Source organism: Amblyomma maculatum, chromosome 2 (genome assembly GCF_055883805.1).
Source record: "Amblyomma maculatum isolate TAMU_Amacu chromosome 2, ASM5588380v1, whole genome shotgun sequence".
Taxonomy (NCBI): Eukaryota; Metazoa; Arthropoda; class Arachnida; order Ixodida; family Ixodidae; genus Amblyomma; species Amblyomma maculatum.
Window position 1 is genome coordinate 226,418,314 of NC_139345.1, and position 17,355 is coordinate 226,435,668.

The 17,355-nt window shown below is 47.5% G+C and overlaps 2 protein-coding genes across 3 annotated transcripts in view; one reads left to right on the forward strand and one right to left on the reverse strand.

Moving 5' to 3' along the window:
• The first annotated feature begins 1,507 nt into the window (after window positions 1-1,507).
• Window positions 1,508-2,237, forward strand: LOC146201433 (heat shock protein hsp-16.2-like). Its single transcript, XM_084595845.1, has one exon. The coding sequence runs from the start codon at window positions 1,636-1,638 to the stop codon at window positions 2,167-2,169; it is 534 nt and encodes a 177-aa protein (XP_084451971.1). The 5' UTR covers window positions 1,508-1,635; the 3' UTR covers window positions 2,170-2,237.
• Window positions 2,238-2,466: 229 nt separating this feature from the next.
• The window catches only part of LOC146201434 (GTPase-activating protein skywalker-like), a 214,543-nt gene continuing 199,654 nt past the window's right edge, over window positions 2,467-17,355 (reverse strand). For both annotated transcript variants that reach the window (XM_084595843.1, XM_084595844.1), the window contains 3 exons: window positions 6,864-7,085; window positions 3,435-3,793; window positions 2,467-2,876 (listed from right to left, as the gene is read on the reverse strand). In XM_084595843.1, the coding sequence (XP_084451969.1) occupies window positions 2,741-2,876; window positions 3,435-3,793; window positions 6,864-7,085 (717 nt within the window). In that variant the 3' untranslated portion in view covers window positions 2,467-2,740. The remainder of the gene's footprint in view (window positions 2,877-3,434; window positions 3,794-6,863; window positions 7,086-17,355) is intronic.

Consider the following 17,355-nt stretch of genomic DNA (forward strand, 5'->3'; position numbering starts at 1 on the left):
AAACGCTTTCTATCGCGTCGATTCGCTCTGGCATCATATAATGCAGACTTGACGGCATTATTGATTTATACGCAGTTCAGATGAGCACGACGACTACAAACTATATCATAGCTGTGTAAAAGGAAATCCAGTGGCGGACGTACGGCGGCTGTCCGCTGGGCGAACGGATTCGACCATCCGCTTTTGTACGTACGCCGGAATTCCGGCGGACGTCCGAAATCGGCCGCCGAGGTGCGGCCGAGTTCGGTTGTCCGTCGGACGTCAGTGGCCGTCTGGGGCAGAAGCTCCCCTTCCGCCTGTGGCCGCTCTCACAGCCCACGTAAGCATGGGGAACTTAATATTCCCATCTGATGCTTTGAACAGTCTCGTGACATCTCTCGAGGAGACCTTCAGTCACTGCTTCACAGTCAGTGAACTGAGGCGAGAAAGTCTCGCAGACTTCGCCTCTTTTCTGCAGCTCAAACCTCCGCCTATGATCGGTTGTGAGGAGCATAAGATTGATCACTAACAGCGTCGTCAAGTTTTACTCTATCATGCGCCTCCACTTCGAGCAAGAACCTGGCCCGTGAAAACGCGCGAAAAAAAAAAAAAAAGAAAACACCTGAAATTGAGACGCGTGCTTTGAACGCATAGGCATGATTTTGGGGTGTGTTACTTCACTGACTCAAAAACACTAATGTGTGCATGTCATTTATTGCAGTTTCAAAAGTTCAGCTAGAAGATACCGTTTTGCAATACAATTAAGCTTATGCACTCGTTTTATTTTATTTATTCGCAAGGTCTGCTTACGCCCATGCACACGCATAAATCACAGCTGAGCACTGTGTTAATATATATTCGCGTTGCCTTGTGATGGCGTGGAACATTTAATGAAAAAAAAAATTAAGAACGAGGAAGTGACATAACAGTGTTTGGAGTTGCTTGCCTGAAAAATCGGGAACGCAGCAAACACGCTGTACGTAAAAAAAAAAAACAGCCTTAAACTCGGCTCCCCTGCCTTTGTAATATGTTTACATCCCTTCCCTATTCCCGTAAGACAGCTTGTTTGCAATAAACTCATTTGCACTTGGAAAAAAGTGAAGCGAGTCGCTTTCTGTCATGCGTGGCGACGCCCGGAGGAAACGGTCATGCACCGGGCTTTCGCTGGTGGCGCCACTGCGGCGTCATGAAGAAAAGGCACGCGTTACCCCCGCCGGTCGGCACACCTACCCATCTAGACACCGTACTAAAGTCCCTAGATCCGTTTTTTATGTTAAAAAACGGATCTAGGGACTTTAGGCTTCACTTTTACGCACCACCTCCACTCCAGAAGTTCTATATAACCTCTTCGGGTGGCACCAAATCGAAAAGCTCAAATCACCTTTAATACACGCAGTGGCATGCAAGAGGAAGCAGATGTGTCATCATAACGAACATTCTGGAAACAGCTTGAACATTCGCGCCATACACATAGGTCACGTGAGAAAACCTATCCAATGGAGAGAAAGCGAGCGCGACAACAAACCATTCGGTCGGTTCCAGTCACGTGACTAACACAGGTCCTATATAACTGCGCAGCATCTAACCGCAATTAGTTTCTCCCATGGTTTCTCTCTGATTGCGCGTCGTCAAAAAGAGCTGTTGTGCGACTGCAATATGGCAATGTGTATGAGAGTTTGGACGGCGCCGTGCCGACGCGTAGTCATGGTGTGCTCGCGGCGAAACCTGTGGAGGCGCTACCCGGTCACGATCAGCGACGCCTTCAGCGAGATGGACCGACAGCTACGCCATTTCGAGCACGAGATGTCCCGCACGTTCCGCGACCTGGACCGCTCGGGCGCCTTTGGGCCGGCGTTCCGCTGGCTGCGCTCGCGCGACGTGCCCGTCGAGACCAGCTTCGCTGGCAAGTTTCAGCTGCAGCTGGATGTAAGTCAGTTCAAGCCGGAGGACGTCAAGGTGTCTCTGTCCGGCAATCAGCTGACGGTGCGCGCCCGCTCCGAAGCGAAGGAAGGCGACTCGACATTCGTGCGCGAGTTCTCGCACAGCGTGACACTGCCGGACGACGTGGACCCCGACACGGTGCGCTCGTTGCTGCTGGCCGACGGATCCCTGAGCATAGAGGCTCCCCGCGCGCTGGCCGAGCCCAAAGAGGTGCCCATCGAAAAGTCGGCGCCCAAGGACAAATGCTAGTACGTACTGTTTTCTTCAAGCCTAATATGTAGCCTGTAAATAAACATTTACCTCCGCTTGTCTGCTGACTTCCTGTGCGGGGCCTCCCTATTTTGTGCACTCACCTTTATGGCTGATGCAATCACGGGTCCTGGCGGTGCTAAGTTATTATAGACCACATCTCGGGCTGACACAATTTTATTGACCTATTTCCATTCAGCACTACTAGTCGAATCAGCATAAAACATGGCACGCACATGCAGGTGGGTCTGTGACTACTTTGGAACAAGACCCAGAGGCTCGCAGTTCCTTTGGGGACGATTGGTATCACACATATAAACATGACGTATAAAACGTCATACGCGACTCGTTACAGCAAAATGAGAATGCATTACAGTATGCTCGCTGGCGTACACTGTAGTGAATAAATAGGAATGCATGAGAATATTAGTTGATTTCTGCTCTCAACTCTGCAAGCTAGCACATGCAAATTGGGTCGCTCATTCATGGGCCTGGCAAGCAAGTATTGTGGCCACCGGGGCACAACTTGTCGAAACAATTCCCATCAGAGAGGCAACAGTGGCGGATGAGCTCAGGCAAAGCCGATGACCTCCAGAATGCGGATGACAAAGTCGCTGCTGCTTGCCAGCGGGCTGTTGTCAAAGGTGTCGCAATGCTCGGTGCGACCATGCTCGAGGGACTCGTCTACATACAGCCCCGTTCCATTCCTGCAGGTTAACATCGGCGCTACTGTTAAAACTGACGGAACACTGTAATCGTTATCACTGCTCAGCTCGATTTGGGATTATGTGCACCTATAAATTTGAAGCTCCTCTGACTGTAGTTACGAGAGTGTGCAGACTACTCCAAGTCGTTCCTAGTTAATTTACAGAGGCAGCAGGTCTCAGGAGTGCAATAAATGCATTCTAAAGGCAGTCAATTTCCCAGGTGAGTGCAAAATGTACAAACTGTGATACGTGAGGGGTGGATTTATGGCCGACTCTTGGAGGGAGGGAGCGGTCCTATTTGCACAATGTACTCCCGTAGTCTTCCCATAGAATATATTTCCTGTTCAAATCGGCTTTCTTGTTACAAGCATGGTCCTGCACTCAACAATGACCAAGTATGCATCTGCTGCAAATGTGCTTGCAAATTTCAGTGAGGCATCCAAAATCTGGGAGGAACACATGTTCCAGTGGCATGACTGCAAAATCAGATTTCACATAAAATTTGCCACTGCACTGTTTCATAGTGATTGATCACAAATGGTGAGAAGCTATGCGTACCCAGCTCCAACCTGGATCATGTGCTGGTTGGCAGAGATGAACAGGTTGGCCGTATGGGGCACACCCTGGGCAGCACCCACGCCGACCCAGGCAAAGCGGCGCGGCTGTGGCACAAAGGTGAACAGGAATGTCTCCCCTGTGCCAAAGTAGCTGCTGTGCGCCCGCTCCTGCCACCGGGTTGAGCAGTAGGCGCCAAAGCGCTCGTCACGTGTGGTCAAGATTGCAAGCAGCGTCGGCTCCCAAGTGTCCGTGTGGAAATAGAAGTTGGTCAAGCTGCTGCCATGCTCATTGGTTGAGTAGATCACCTCTGGCTGGAGCATTGTGATGCGTGCTGGAAGCCAACTCCACACTAGTGCCATCTGCAACCAGATCACAAAACCACAAGTTGATTCCCCAGCTCTTTCTGGTTACCTTGACGGCTGTTTTGCTCGCCATTAAACCTGAACTCAAGACCGAACTTGACTGCTTTGTTGACTGGAACGAACACAAGCTGATGGTCTGACATGATGGTGAAGCAGCGAAATTACTGTCGGTGCAGAAAGCTGGGCTAGTTGGTGTTTCATTATTGACTAAAAAAGACTAGCACATATGACTAGGACGAAGAAATAGAAAAAAGACAGGACGAACACTAACCTTGCTTTTATTTGGCACTCTTCCTGTCTTTTTCTATTTCTCCGTCCCAGTCACATACTATTTAATCAAGCACAGCTCATCATCATCAGCCAATTATACCCACTGCAGAGCACAGGCCTCTCTCATGTTCCTCCAACTAACCCGGTCTTGTGCTATATGCATCCACTTCAACCCCACAAACTTTTAACCTCATCTGCTCACAGAACTTTCTGCCGCCACTTGCTATGTTTTCTTTCCTCACAAACCAATTTTTATCCTCTCTTCGCATTGCATATGCTGCCCATGCTCATTTCTTTTTGATTTCTAGACATGAACAAAGAAAAGATACTGTTGCATTGTTTCATCCTGAATACAAGTGGCCTTGGGGGGCCAGGTTTTAAACTAAAGTGCAAGTTCAGAAATCGTAGATCACCTTGAAAACCTTTAAGGATGTGACAGAAAAGTGTTAATTTATTTTAAAGGAGTAGAGACACTAAATTGTCGCTGGGTATCTGTGGAATGCAGTCCACATCACTAAACATGAATAGTGACGTGGACTGCATGGAAAGGTGGTAAATATTAAGGTGAAAGGAGGCACACACATGTGTGTGTGCCTTGTCTTCCTCTTTGTCCTTCGTCTCTTGACTGGTTTTTTCAAGAACATGCACCAACTGACCCAAATTTCAACTATATTGCTTTTAATGGCTCATGCTCGACAGTGTGTCTGTCCAGGAAAGTGTCCCATATTTCGTGAGATTCCACACGATACTGTGAGATTGTGACATCACCTGGTGATGTCATCGTATAATAACCAGAAGTGATGTCATCGTGATGTTACATCCAGTCATGACCGATGACTTCACCAGGTGATTCACGTTTAAAGAAGCTGACCTTGCCGAGCATCCGATCCGGGTGTCCGTGCTGCGCCTTTCATTTGCTTCTTCCTTGAACACCTCAGCATAAGGTGCAATAAAGCAGGAATCAGCAGCATTTCAAACAGGCCTCATTACAATTTAGTAGTCCATAGAATTTTTTTACTACCTCCCTCAATGCAAAACAGCTGAATGACAGCTGTGATGTTGGCGTGCTGAGATAAAAAAAACTGCAGTAAGATCACACTTTTATTCATTTTAATTTGCACCAAGCATGCAAGCCTGCCCAAAAGGTAGAACAACAAAGAAAAGAATATCAGAGCCATCACTGGCACTGAAAGCGAAAATGCACGAGAAAAAATTTTTATTAATTATTTGGGTAAATTCCTCATTGTGATTCACAGATGCTACTGACTTGCACACTGTTCCAAAGGAAAAAAAAGGATGGTGTTTACTCCAGTAAGTGAGTAAAAAGCAGCAGCGAAATGAAAAAAAAAAAAAAATCCCTGTGTTTCAGAACCTACTCGGTTCCTTCATCAGGCTGCAAGTTGCAGCTTGTCTTTTTAAGCCGTGAGTCATATCCTGAGCGACAGAGTAGACTATGGACATAAAAGGGGGGGAAAGGGTTGCTATGGAGCAGTTAACATATACAGTAGTGCCCCGTTAATATGGACGACCCGAATTATGGACAGTTTTTCTGGGGACGAAACCTTTTCAATGAATTTATGCCTCGTTAATATGGAAACTCGCTGTCCGAACAATGGACAGAGGAAGAATGCACGCGCCCCACTTGGGCCCATGTATTTTTGTCTCATTAATATGGGCAGTGCTTGAAAAAAAAGCAGAGGAGTCCGAACGCAAGTTAAAGAAGGGCGCGCCACCCGCGAACCTACGCGACAGCCAATACGGCGGAATGCCTGAACGAGTCCTGTGGGGTTGCAAAGAACCATAGCGGGCGTGTCGCCGTTCTAAGGGAGGGGGAGCGCAAGAGCGGAGAAGAACGTACACAGCAAACCAAGGGTCAGCGTAAGAAAGACCCCGAAAGGGGGGAACCAGGAGATTTCTGGGTGCAGCAGAAGTGGTTAAGCTTGTGGTTAAGCCTGGAGTTACGCGAGAGCTATCTGCATAGTTACGCTTAGGTTCGGCTTAAAAGTAAAAACATGGCTTTTCCACAGAGTAGTCTACTCTTTGGTTTCAGCTTTATTTATGCCATAGGGGCACTTTGGATGAGGCCAAAGCATCTTTTGCACTGTGGTCTGAAGCCCTCCACTACGGCACCTCTATTTTCACTCCCACCTTCCTCCTTTTCCTTACCACTCGCAGAGGATTACGACAGATAGTGCGCCTTTTCTTTCCTGTAAACCAATTTGAAAGCTGCACTCAGTCTGCTTCTATATGCTGTGTGGTGAGGAAGCGCCAAATGAATGGCGCTGCATGGACGCCTGGATTGAACGCCCTGGTGACGTCATGATGTCATAACCTGTCATTGTCATTACTTGACTAATTAGTACTAGTTAGCCATTAGTCATTAGTACTACACCACTGATGTAGCTCGCCAGATCTGATGTAGGAGCAGTGCGGCCACAGCGAAAATGCGACTTTGTGACCAATGTAGCTCTCGCTACAAAAGTATGGAAAACTGCCATACACAATGCACGATGGTTGTCTACATCTGTGATGCAATCTAAATGAGAATACGGTTTTTCTTGTTTTGTCACGTGCTTTGCTTGGCGCACATTGTTGCTGACAACTCGTCAAAAGCGTACAAATGTGCCTGTGTGGCCTAGAAGAAGCAGTATGGTTTTGGATTTAAGGTTTGGTTGATTCCCATCTCAAAGGAGCTACCTGAATTGGCAAATGCCATGGGATACTCATGATTTCTCACTTGCAATGCCAGATATTTTGGAAAATGGGACCGCATTGAAAACCTGATGTCACCTCCTACCTGTTGGGTGCTGAGCACCTCAGAGTGGAAGTTGGCCAGCGGCATGATGCCAAGTGAGTGGGCACGCTTGCGGACGGGCAGGCACGAGGAGGTCACGTCCAGGTAAGGACAAGAGCCCTGCAGACCGACCTCTGAGGCTGCCCGCAGGCGCCCGCTGGAGCAGCTCCGGATGTACATCTCCGACTTGAGCAGCTGCTGGTTCAGAACCTTGGCACTGAAGCCCTGCAGTTCCAAAGTGTGGAGGAAGGACATCAATCGAGTTTCTTCTCTCTATGGGACTACACTAAGAAAGAGATAGAATAGAAACAGTCTGCACAGTTTACAGTGCCATGTACGCACCTATGCTTCTTTATTAGTTTTATCTACTAGTATCATGTAATGCCATTAAGGCTATGCGCAAAAAAGACAACACAAAAAACAGAGGCAACGACAGGACGAGTGCAAAGTCCTGTCGTTGCCTCTGTTTTTTGTGTTGTCTTTTTTGCGTATAGCCTTAATGACATTACATGATTCAAGCCAACTAGACCGACAACAACTCTTGTTGTTATCTACTAGCATGACTGATGATGTGCTTAAGCATTAAGAGCCTCTTCTTTTTCCCTTTCCTTTTAGTCTGTTGCGCGAGTTTGAACTGCACATATGCTTGAATTGTTTTTAATGCACCCCTTGTTCGAGTAAAGCTTAGTAGTCAATGCTCATCCTGTATACCTCGTTTGTCTTCTCTTTCCTAGTGTAGCACATTAGTTCCTAAAACAAGTGGACAACCAAGTACTTCCTACTGCTTACTTGCTTGCATTACTAACGTCAGTGCAAAAATGGGCATTAGGGCACAGAAAGGTGGGGAAGTCAAGGTCACTTGTGGGTTGCAACACGGTGACAGCAGTTTTCCAAAGACTAGATAAAGCCTTCAAAAATGGCCATTTATTAGGGGGTGCAATGAAGATTCTTTTAGCTCGAAGAGAACAGCAAATTCTCTTGAATAACTTCAAAGCAAATAGTTGGAGTTCAGACCAAGGAGAGTCAAACAACATACTTCGGTGTTTTCAAGTTCATTTATTTTTACAGTCTAACCCGGTTATAATGAAGTTTACAGGAATCTGAAATGACTTGTTATATCCACTATTTCATTATATCTGGACTCTGAAAAAAATGTACAGTTGCCGACCGAAAATTCAGATTCTTGATTTTTCAGATGTGCTTAATTATTCAGACTTACTCGTGGCACTGTGACATGCTTCATAGAACTAACATATATGAGCAACTGAAAGAAATGCCCCAAAATCGTGAGTGGCTCTGTGGCTTGCGTTGCAGTGCAACAAAGTAGCAGCGTCGACGGCAGTACATCCACCAAACATCAAACGCAGGTTGCCACCAGCTGTAAACACTCCACGGCAAGTCAGTTAAGCATCAGAATGGACACAAAACTGCTGAACCCCTTCCCCCGCTATGTGCCAGAAGGAATTTTCTGTAACGTGATTTTTACTGCGACAGCAATACTACGCTAGGTAAAACCATTCTTCAGCGTGGCCTGTGCTCTGTCGCGCTGCTCAGCCACAGCTGGCGCGCTGTCGAAATGGCAACGCCGTTGCCGTAGCGACGCGGTGACGTTCGCTCGCTCTTGCACTCGCTCCTCGGCGGTTCCGCAGAGGCTAGGTGAACGCTGCTCAATTGCGTTAGCTCACTCTTCCGCACGCTCCACAGGCAAACGATCAGACTGCCTTGGAAATAATCTTCACTGGTATCCCTGGGCGCAATGAAAAGGAGTTAGTTCTCCTGACCGGGGACATCAACAAAGACAAGGACTCTGCATTCGTCCAAGCTGTGGAGGAGCAGTGCCACAACTCACGTAAACCACACATTGGGCCAGAAGTTTGGACTTGGTATTCCATAGAGTCACACTGGAAACAACATATGCCATCAACAAGAGCATATTCATTGGAATAAATAAAGTAACTACGTAAGATACACCATGGCTCTGTCTACGTCGATAAACCAAGCTAAACAAAACTTTGCCCTTGCAAATCTTTAGCTTAACCAGAGTTAAACCATAGCCATTTTTTTCTGTAAAATTTCATCTTCTGGACATTTTTGAGTTCTCTAGCGAGCCCAAAATATCGGTCGTCGACTATGGATTAGTTGATTTATAGCTGCTGGAAGATGTGGTCCACTGTTCCCTGAACATGTTTTGTGAACGCAGACTTGAGAATCGCGGCCTTCAAGTTGTCCAAATGCGAAGCCAAGTAACTCCCGTGGAACATCCGCAAATCAGCCGCTGTGGTGGTCGGGGGACATTGCCGCGAAATCAACAGGGGCAGTGAGTAAAGCTACGCAGTGAAGCAACCTTTTGCTTCGTGGGAGTGCACATATGGCTCTCACCTATGTTTTGCTTTTACTCTTGGCCACATCTGATGTCACATCAATGAGGCAGCCCTCGACAGTTTCAGTGGATAATGCTCTTAACAGCCATTTTTGCATACGCGAGGAAGAGAAAATCAGCTGGAATTACTGACTGCCGTTATCTGGCGGCTTGATTGGCGGATGTTTTTTTTCGGTTTGAGGTGATCAAGAGAACTCAGCCTCTCTTTGAGAGACTCCCTCAGGATCTTGGGGTCACCTCCACTGCTTCCAGTTGAGTACTGGAGGGTGGAGATTCCTTCTCAGTTGTCTATGTTGTTTTGGAAAGTTGTGAAAAGTTGATCTCTGGGACATGGAATTCTCAGGACGCCAAATTGGGTGCGCACCAGCGAGGCTGAGTTGCGTGCCCACTAGACGCCACCCAGGCCCCCAGCAAGCTCCATCAGCATAGGATCTTCTGGAGCTTCTTCTGTGATTCAGACAATACCTGCTACTTTGATTTGAACGACTCTTTTTCATTCTGGAACATCTGACATGCTTAAGAGTACAAAGAATACGGCCCATGATGACTGAGGCCCGTCTCACATGCTGCGACTGCAGTGAAAATTTTCGATGCAGTCGGTGACGATGCAGTGCGATTTTCGCAAGTGCTTTCACATGCAGCGAATCCATGTGCGAATTCGGTGAGTGATACCATCAGGGTTGTTTGATGTTCTGTAGAAAACGCGTACGCAGAGTGCGTTTTATTTATATACTCAGGGGTATTTTTAGGTTCTAAGCAGTAATACATATGTATTTATAAAAACGGGCAGCCTTCAGCGAACAAAAAGCGTGTTGCTGTGCCAAATGAAACCATTCCGACGTGAAAATAGGGTGGCTGCCTAGGCGTCTATATAACGCCATGTATAACGCTGCTCTGCCATGGCGTACGCGTGCACTCCCCTTCGATACAGGGCGTGCTAGACCATTGCACGTCACCAGACGTCACATGACACAGCGACGCTCCTCGGCTCCTCATTGGTCAGCTGCGCCGACACTGCGACTGAATAGACCTCTCCCGGCCTACGTCACGAATGACGTTTCTGAGGAGGGGCGAAGGTAGCGACCGCCCCTTGGTGGGCAAAACATTCCGCTGCTGGTCGCATGGTGCGGAGGATTTGGTCTCGTCTGGTGACAACTTGCTGTGTTTTTCGCAACGCCGTCAGGATCCCGCGTGGTATGATGCGATATTCGATAGCAGATGACCAATTACATGTTTCTTCCGTTCTATACGCGGTCCAAATGTGTTTTTCAGCTATGCAAAGAGTCATGCGACAAACGTCGTGCGCCGGCAGTCCTCGACTTGTTTTCAACGGTGAGCACATTTTTCTGGTATACAAGTGCATTCGCGTAATTCTGGGAAAAAGAACAAGCACTTTAGTTCGCTTTATTTTCCTTCCGAATGAATCGTCCTGAATGCTGGCCAATTGCACTCTAAAAGGCCCCGGCGACATGCGATAAATTGCAGCGCTTTTAGAGATTCTTGCTCGGCATTGAATTTATTCCAGTTCTCATGTTGAAGGCGCTAGCGCTCTCACCAAAAGGCTCCCAAGGTTATGCCAGCAGCATAATCGTAGAAGTACAACAGAATCCCTTGACGGAATTGTTATACAGCGCATTCAAAAGCTATCTTGTCCCAAGCGAAAAGTGCTTTTACTGAAATCATTTCAGAGCCCTTATGAATATTTGTGCGCCTTGCATGAATAGTATTTTGTGGTACAAATCGTGCTTTGTTACTTTCTATACCACGGGACTCATTCGCGTGTTATTGCTAGCTTCTTTGTAACACAGTTTTTGTGACAGTACTACATGACTAGGCGGAAATAAGTTTTTTCTTTGTCTGCTTTCTCTGGCCGAACATAACAAAAGCTAAAAATGTCTGTACTTGGGATTGAAGTCATCCAGCCAAGCACGAAGCTCGCGCGTGCGCAGCTGTTTTCGCTCATAACTGCCTACGCTTTGTCGGGCTCACAGTGCATTTCTTGAAGATTAAAAACAAAAAGAAAATAATGTTTGTAATATACCTGCATTGACCCGTTTTCGAGCATGCTTACGTTTTAAGAGTTTCAAGCTTTTGGTAGGACTTCAGGTCGTGCGCAAGCGGCGTGCCAGTTCATTGAACAAAAAATTGCATGCATGCTTGCCGAGACTGTCATGTTTTTCAAGGCAAAAAATTGCTAATAGGCGCGTGTACTAAAAAGTACCGCATATTGTGCCGGATGCGAATATGGCTATCGCAAGATCTGAAGCAAAACTTACACAGCAGCGAGTAGCTGCCCGCCGCTCTTTGCTGCAGGGAGACCCGGCTGAAAGGAGCGCTTTTGCCCACCAAGCCGGGTCGTCACGTGCCTCCCTGACGTCACATTGTTTGCAAACAGGGAGAGGTCTATTCCAACCTGTTGGAAACGCGGCTGGAGCAACGAGAATCGCAGCGTCGCAGGGCAACGCATGTGAAACGGGCCTTCTGCTTGAGTGAGCACTTCTTCCACCACACTTTTGAGTTTCTGTGATGAGATCCGTGTCAGTTGAAACATATCAGGTTTTGGACATAGGAACTGATTTCACAATGAACTGAATCCGGTAGATGGGACCGATGAAATGCTATCACCTTCACTGTTCTGCAATAATGGTGATGACAGAAGGTCAGACTGTTTCATGGTTGCATTCTGATATGCCTTGGAAGCTGTGCACACCAGCATGAGGAGGCTGACTGATACTCCGACAATAAAATTATTGGATGGGAGATTTTTTTGTTTCGTAGCTTTCACCAATAGTTTTCTTCCAAGGGTCCCAGCAATAAAATACACTGACATTGCAGTAGCTGGATTGTTACCGACAAGAGGGTAAATTATCGGGAAACAAGGAAAGTGATCACAGGGTATGCTGCTGGGTGATTCATGTCAGAGAAAAAGCGCTATAGCAGACGACAGACCAGGAAGAGGAGGACACACACACATGCGCTCACTAACAACTTTATTTTGGAAAACCGCCAATCCGCGCCTTATATACATACACAAAGACTTAAAGTGCGCATGAGCATGGTTATCAGAGCTCAAGCATCCAACGAAGGGCATCTGATATTGAGCAGAAATTAACGCGTTGAAATGGAAAGTGTGGGGTGGGGCAGATGCAAAGAGCAGAACTGGGGCGCACATGAAGCCCAGATAAAACGATAAATGAAGGGAGCCAACAAATAATATGGCTAAAAGCGAAAATGAAAGCATGAGATCAATAACAAAAACAACAACAGCGTTCAGTCTAAAAGGCAAGGCTGTGAAAGTCAGCGAAGGTAAAGGCGCTAAAATAGGAAAAAGGATGGAAAACATGAACAACACCTAAAACATTCCTTTCCGCCTAGATCTGTTTTGTGCATTCTTTTAGTCTTGGCCTATTTTCGTTAGTTCCGCGTTCGCCTGTCGTAATTGTTATTCGAGCAATTCTGTCTTATCCCCATCGTTTTATTGCCATAAGGTTTCATGCATCTGTGGTTGTTTCTTTAGCCTGTCCTGTTTTTCAGTGTGCGTATGGGTTTGTTTTGGTTTTTTTCAGTGTCCTTTTACTCACGTATTTTTGGTTTTGTCTGATTGTTTTCATTTAGCGAATTTTTAGGTGTTGTTCATGTTTTCTGGTATCATCTGCGCCACAGTCATCCTGGACGAGGTGTACAGGGTCATCCACTTCTTAGAATCTTGCTCAGTGCTGCTGCAAGCACCGTAGAACTACTACGCAGGGGCAATGAGAGCACTTCATCTGTTACAGTGTGCTCTGTATTGCCGTGAAGTGGGCTTCAATTGAAGGCTTTCGGATGAGTGCTAAAACTGCAATAATTTTTTCCGGTGTAGCATGACATCGCAACTTCCCGGTTGCGAAATTTCTATGAACAAGTTTATCGATAGACAAATGGTCAGGTCGCCCCGCTGTCTGCCGCCGAGTGCAACTGCTTATGCGAGTCATAAGACAAGGACGTTGCCTTATCACAATGGCAACCCATAATGTGATTCCTTCTTGTCTAGGCGAGGGCACAGCTGTAGTCGTCGTCGAGTCAAAGCAGAGCAGTTGTAGCTGCTGGAGTATGCATATCTGTGAGTATTCTTCATCGCTTTGGCCATTCTTCTTCGCACTATCGGCATTTTGGTTTAGTGTAGCCCACCAGACCCATCTTTGCTCTTGATCTAGACACTAAAGAACGCCGTTTGATAAGGCAACATTCTGTCTTAATCGACTCTCATAAGCAGTTGTACTCGGCGGCAGGGCGACCTGACCTTTTACGTCTATAATTAAACATGATCATAGAAATTTCGCAACCGGGGAGTAGCAAAGCCACGGTACACCTGAGAAAAAGATTAAACTTTTAGCGCTCGTCCGAAAGCACTGCGATTCAAGCCCACTTCTTGGCAATACAGAGCGCACTGTAGAGGACAATGAGCAAAGCTTTGGCACTCATTGCTCCTGTGCAAAAGTTTCTACGGCGGCCGCCAGAGGGACTGTGTGGTGCGCCGGCAGTAGGGTGCCTCGATGCCTTTCGCATCGCTTTGAGAGTGGAGACACTGCTCTCTCCGGCGGCATGTTGGGTCCCACTCACTCGTTTAAAAGCATTGAGCATAATGGGACGGCGGCCGGTTTCGATCATAAAATTACCACTATGTGCGGATTTCCGAAAATTTGGTGTTCTACCAAGACAGGATAGTATCAGAGAGTGTTGCAGCTGTGAAATGAAGTTAGTTGCGTTAAATTCTGTCTTATTTTGTTGGTTATCTGCTCAGAAGATCTTTGCCTTGAGAACAGTCTTTACATTCTGATATGCATAGCATACCCCATCGCAGTTTGCTCACCTGTTGTAGTCAAAATTTCTATTCCTTGCGACTTAGCATGAACATCTTTTTGTAGTGTAACAAACGTAGTCAGTATATAAGAAAGCTGTTTCGAGAACATTCTGAGGTAGCGACAGGAGCTCTCTCTAGAAGGTTTCAGACTAGTTTGAGATAGTGACATGCATGTTAATTATGGAGATCCTATGTATAGCATGCATGCTGGAGTATCCGAATAGTACTAATGTATTTTATCTTTTATTTACGAAATGTGTGCGATGGTCATCTGTGGATAGGCGCAATGTAATTTCAGCCGATGTTTCACTTTTTTCTGCCCTCCAGCACGCTTACACAAACGAAACTCCTAGTTTTGAGCTACTTTCTGCAAAATGCTATCAGAAGGCCCGAGTCACATGTTCTGACACGTAGGCTCGAAAACATGCCATGCTCTCGCAGCTGTCAACCTATGCTGCAAGGCGAGGTGGGAAATTGTTGATAAAGACGTTCTCACGAATTTGTCGTTTTCTATCTCTTTGTTAGCTACATTTTCGTCATTTTAACCAGCGCTCTGCGAACTTGCGCTTTTAGCTGAAATGACGGCTCTAAGGGGAGGTGAGGATTTAATCTGCTAGGCAACACCTACATTTTCTGAGGCTTCCTTCATTAACCTGATGAAGGCGTTTCCCGGTAAAATGGTCAAATTAAATAGGGGCATGCCGTTGATGTTTAGGGTGAATGCCTTCGTCGCACGCTGGAGCACGCGGAACGGTCCGTCGTAGGCTAGTGTTAGGGGAGGACGGATGTGGTCACGGCGAACGAAAACATGGCTGCAGGAGTCCAGATCCTGGCTCACAAACACGGATTGAGGGTGATGATTATCAGGGATGACAGGAGTGATGTACTGAAATGTCTTCTGGAGGTCCCGGAGGTAGGGTGAAGCATCATGGATGAGCAAAGGGGACGAAGGAAAGAAGAATTCCCAGGAAGTCGCAGGGGAACGCCATAGACCAGCTCAGCAGAAGAGCAGCAAGGTCAGCCTGCAGTGCTGTAATGGCAGTGTTTGGGCGAGTTGGTTAGACATGTTAAACCTGGAAAGCGCATAAAAAACACACGGACAACAGCAAGAGACAGACACACGAGCGCTTGAGCGGATGCCCAGAAGGATGAGGGGAAGATGGTCGGACCAGCGTTCCCTCGGTTGACAAGTGGTAAGGGTAGCCTTGAGATGGCGATGAAGACGTTCAACCACGCCATTTGCCAAAGGATGGTAGGCAGTCGTATGAGTGTGGCGGACGCCCAGGATGTTGGCAAGGGCAATGACCAGGGCAGACTAAAACTGGCGGCCGCGGTCAGTGGTGACGACAGACGGGCAGCTGAAATGGGACACTCAGCCGGCCATGAAGGCTGTAGCAACTGTCTCTGTCTGCCGTAAAGTCAGAAATGGGTATAACTTCGGGCCAACGGGTGAAACGATCCACACATAAGAGCAGGTACGAGGCTCCACGTGATGAAGGAAGAGGTCCAAGAATGTGTATGTGGGCGTGGGAGAACCTTGCATCAGGCAGGCGTGACGGTACGCCGTTGAACTTTCACGCGCTGACATTAAGGGCAGGTTTGTGCCCAGCAACGGACATCGACATTCATGCTCCACTAAAGGAAGCACGATGTAACCAGCTTCTGTGTGGCACGAATACCAGGGTGGCTCGTGGTGCAATTTGTCAAATATGGCGAGACGGTCACCAGTGGCGCAGGACACCAGTGGATGTCTCGCACGTAATCAACGTGGAGGAAAATGGAGGACAGGAATGGGGACGAGGAACAAAGGCAGTGTGGCTGCTAACTCCTCCATGTCCACTGATTCGTCGGACGTCATGGCACCGACACGGAAAAGTGCATCACCAGCAGCATTTTCTGGTCCATGGATGTGACGGAGATCCACTGTAAACTCCGATATAAAGGACAGCTGGCGAATCTTGCATTCAGTATAGATGCTGTGACTCTGTTGGAAGGCAAATGTGAAGGGCTTATGGTCTGTGACGACGTGAAAGTCCCGACCCTTCAAGAGGCGGAAATGCTTGATGGCAAGGCACACCGCGAGGAATTCTCGACCGAAGGTGCTATATTTGATCTCTGGTGGCTTTAGGTTTTGTGAGAAAAAACCGAAAGGCTGCCAGCTAGAGACGTGCTGCTCAAGTACTGTGCCGACTGCAATGCTAGATGCATCAGTGACAAGATGTAAGGGTAACATTAAGAGATAGGAAGTGTACAGAGTGGGTCAGAGAAATAACTCAAGTTACCGACATTCTAGTGGAAATTAAGAAGAAGAAATGGGCATGGGCAGGACATGTAGTGTAAAGAGAGGATAACCAGTGATCGCTTAGGGTAACAAACTGGATTCCAAGGGAAGGAAAGTGTAGCAGGGGGCGGCAGAAAGTTAGGTGGGCGGATGAGGTTAAGAAGTTCGCAGGGGTCAAGTGGATGCAGCTAGCACAGAACCGGGTTAAGTGGAGAAATATGGGAGAGGCCTTCGCCCTGCAGTGGGTATAGTCAGGCTGATGATGATGATGATGGAGTGGCGATGCCCAGTTGCTGGAGAAAGGGCGTGTTGAAAGCATGTGTTGAAACTCACGGCGAGCGACAGCAAGGCGTTCTCCGGACAGGCGGCGAAAGCGAGCAAACACAGGTGGTCCAGAGGTCACGATGTGGTGGGTGATCGAGTGTTTCACCGGTGACTCTCTGGTGTGCGGCTTCGTAATGTTGGGAAAATTGGCAAGGATTTTCCCATATAACTAAGCAGGAACGAGAGCTCTAAGACCTGTTGCCGAAGAGGTGAAAAGTAAGCTATTGACGTTTCATGCTGAGATTGATGAGGCGATGGGCCTGCATATCGACAGCGAGGTTGAAGAAACTGAGGAAATCAGCACCGAGAACAGCTTGCGAGACATCGGCAATGATGAAAATCCAGCAGAACGTCCGGCGCAATCCAAGGTTCAGTGTAAAGGCCGACCCACATGGAGCGATTTTCCCGCGGCAAACCTTGCGAACTGCCGCCGGCAGCCGTTTACCGGCTATCAAGCCGGGCCAGATATTTTCGCCTGCGGCCAGGTGAACGGCCGCTCCTGGGCGCGACCACCGTGAGATGGTAGCACTTGCTGCCGCTCCGCGCCGGCTGCAGCTCCGAGTTGTGCACACCGACGATACGCAAAACTTTAGAAAAGTGTGCTAAAATTTGTTTCCGTAAATAATAAGCGAAATGTCAATACTGAATCATTCCCGAGGATCGCTGAGCC

Excerpts from the sequence above, each read along its gene's own strand:
- LOC146201433 (XM_084595845.1), top strand. The coding sequence starts at position 1,636 with ATGGCAATGTGTATGAGAGTTTGGACGGCGCCGTGCCGACGCGTAGTC.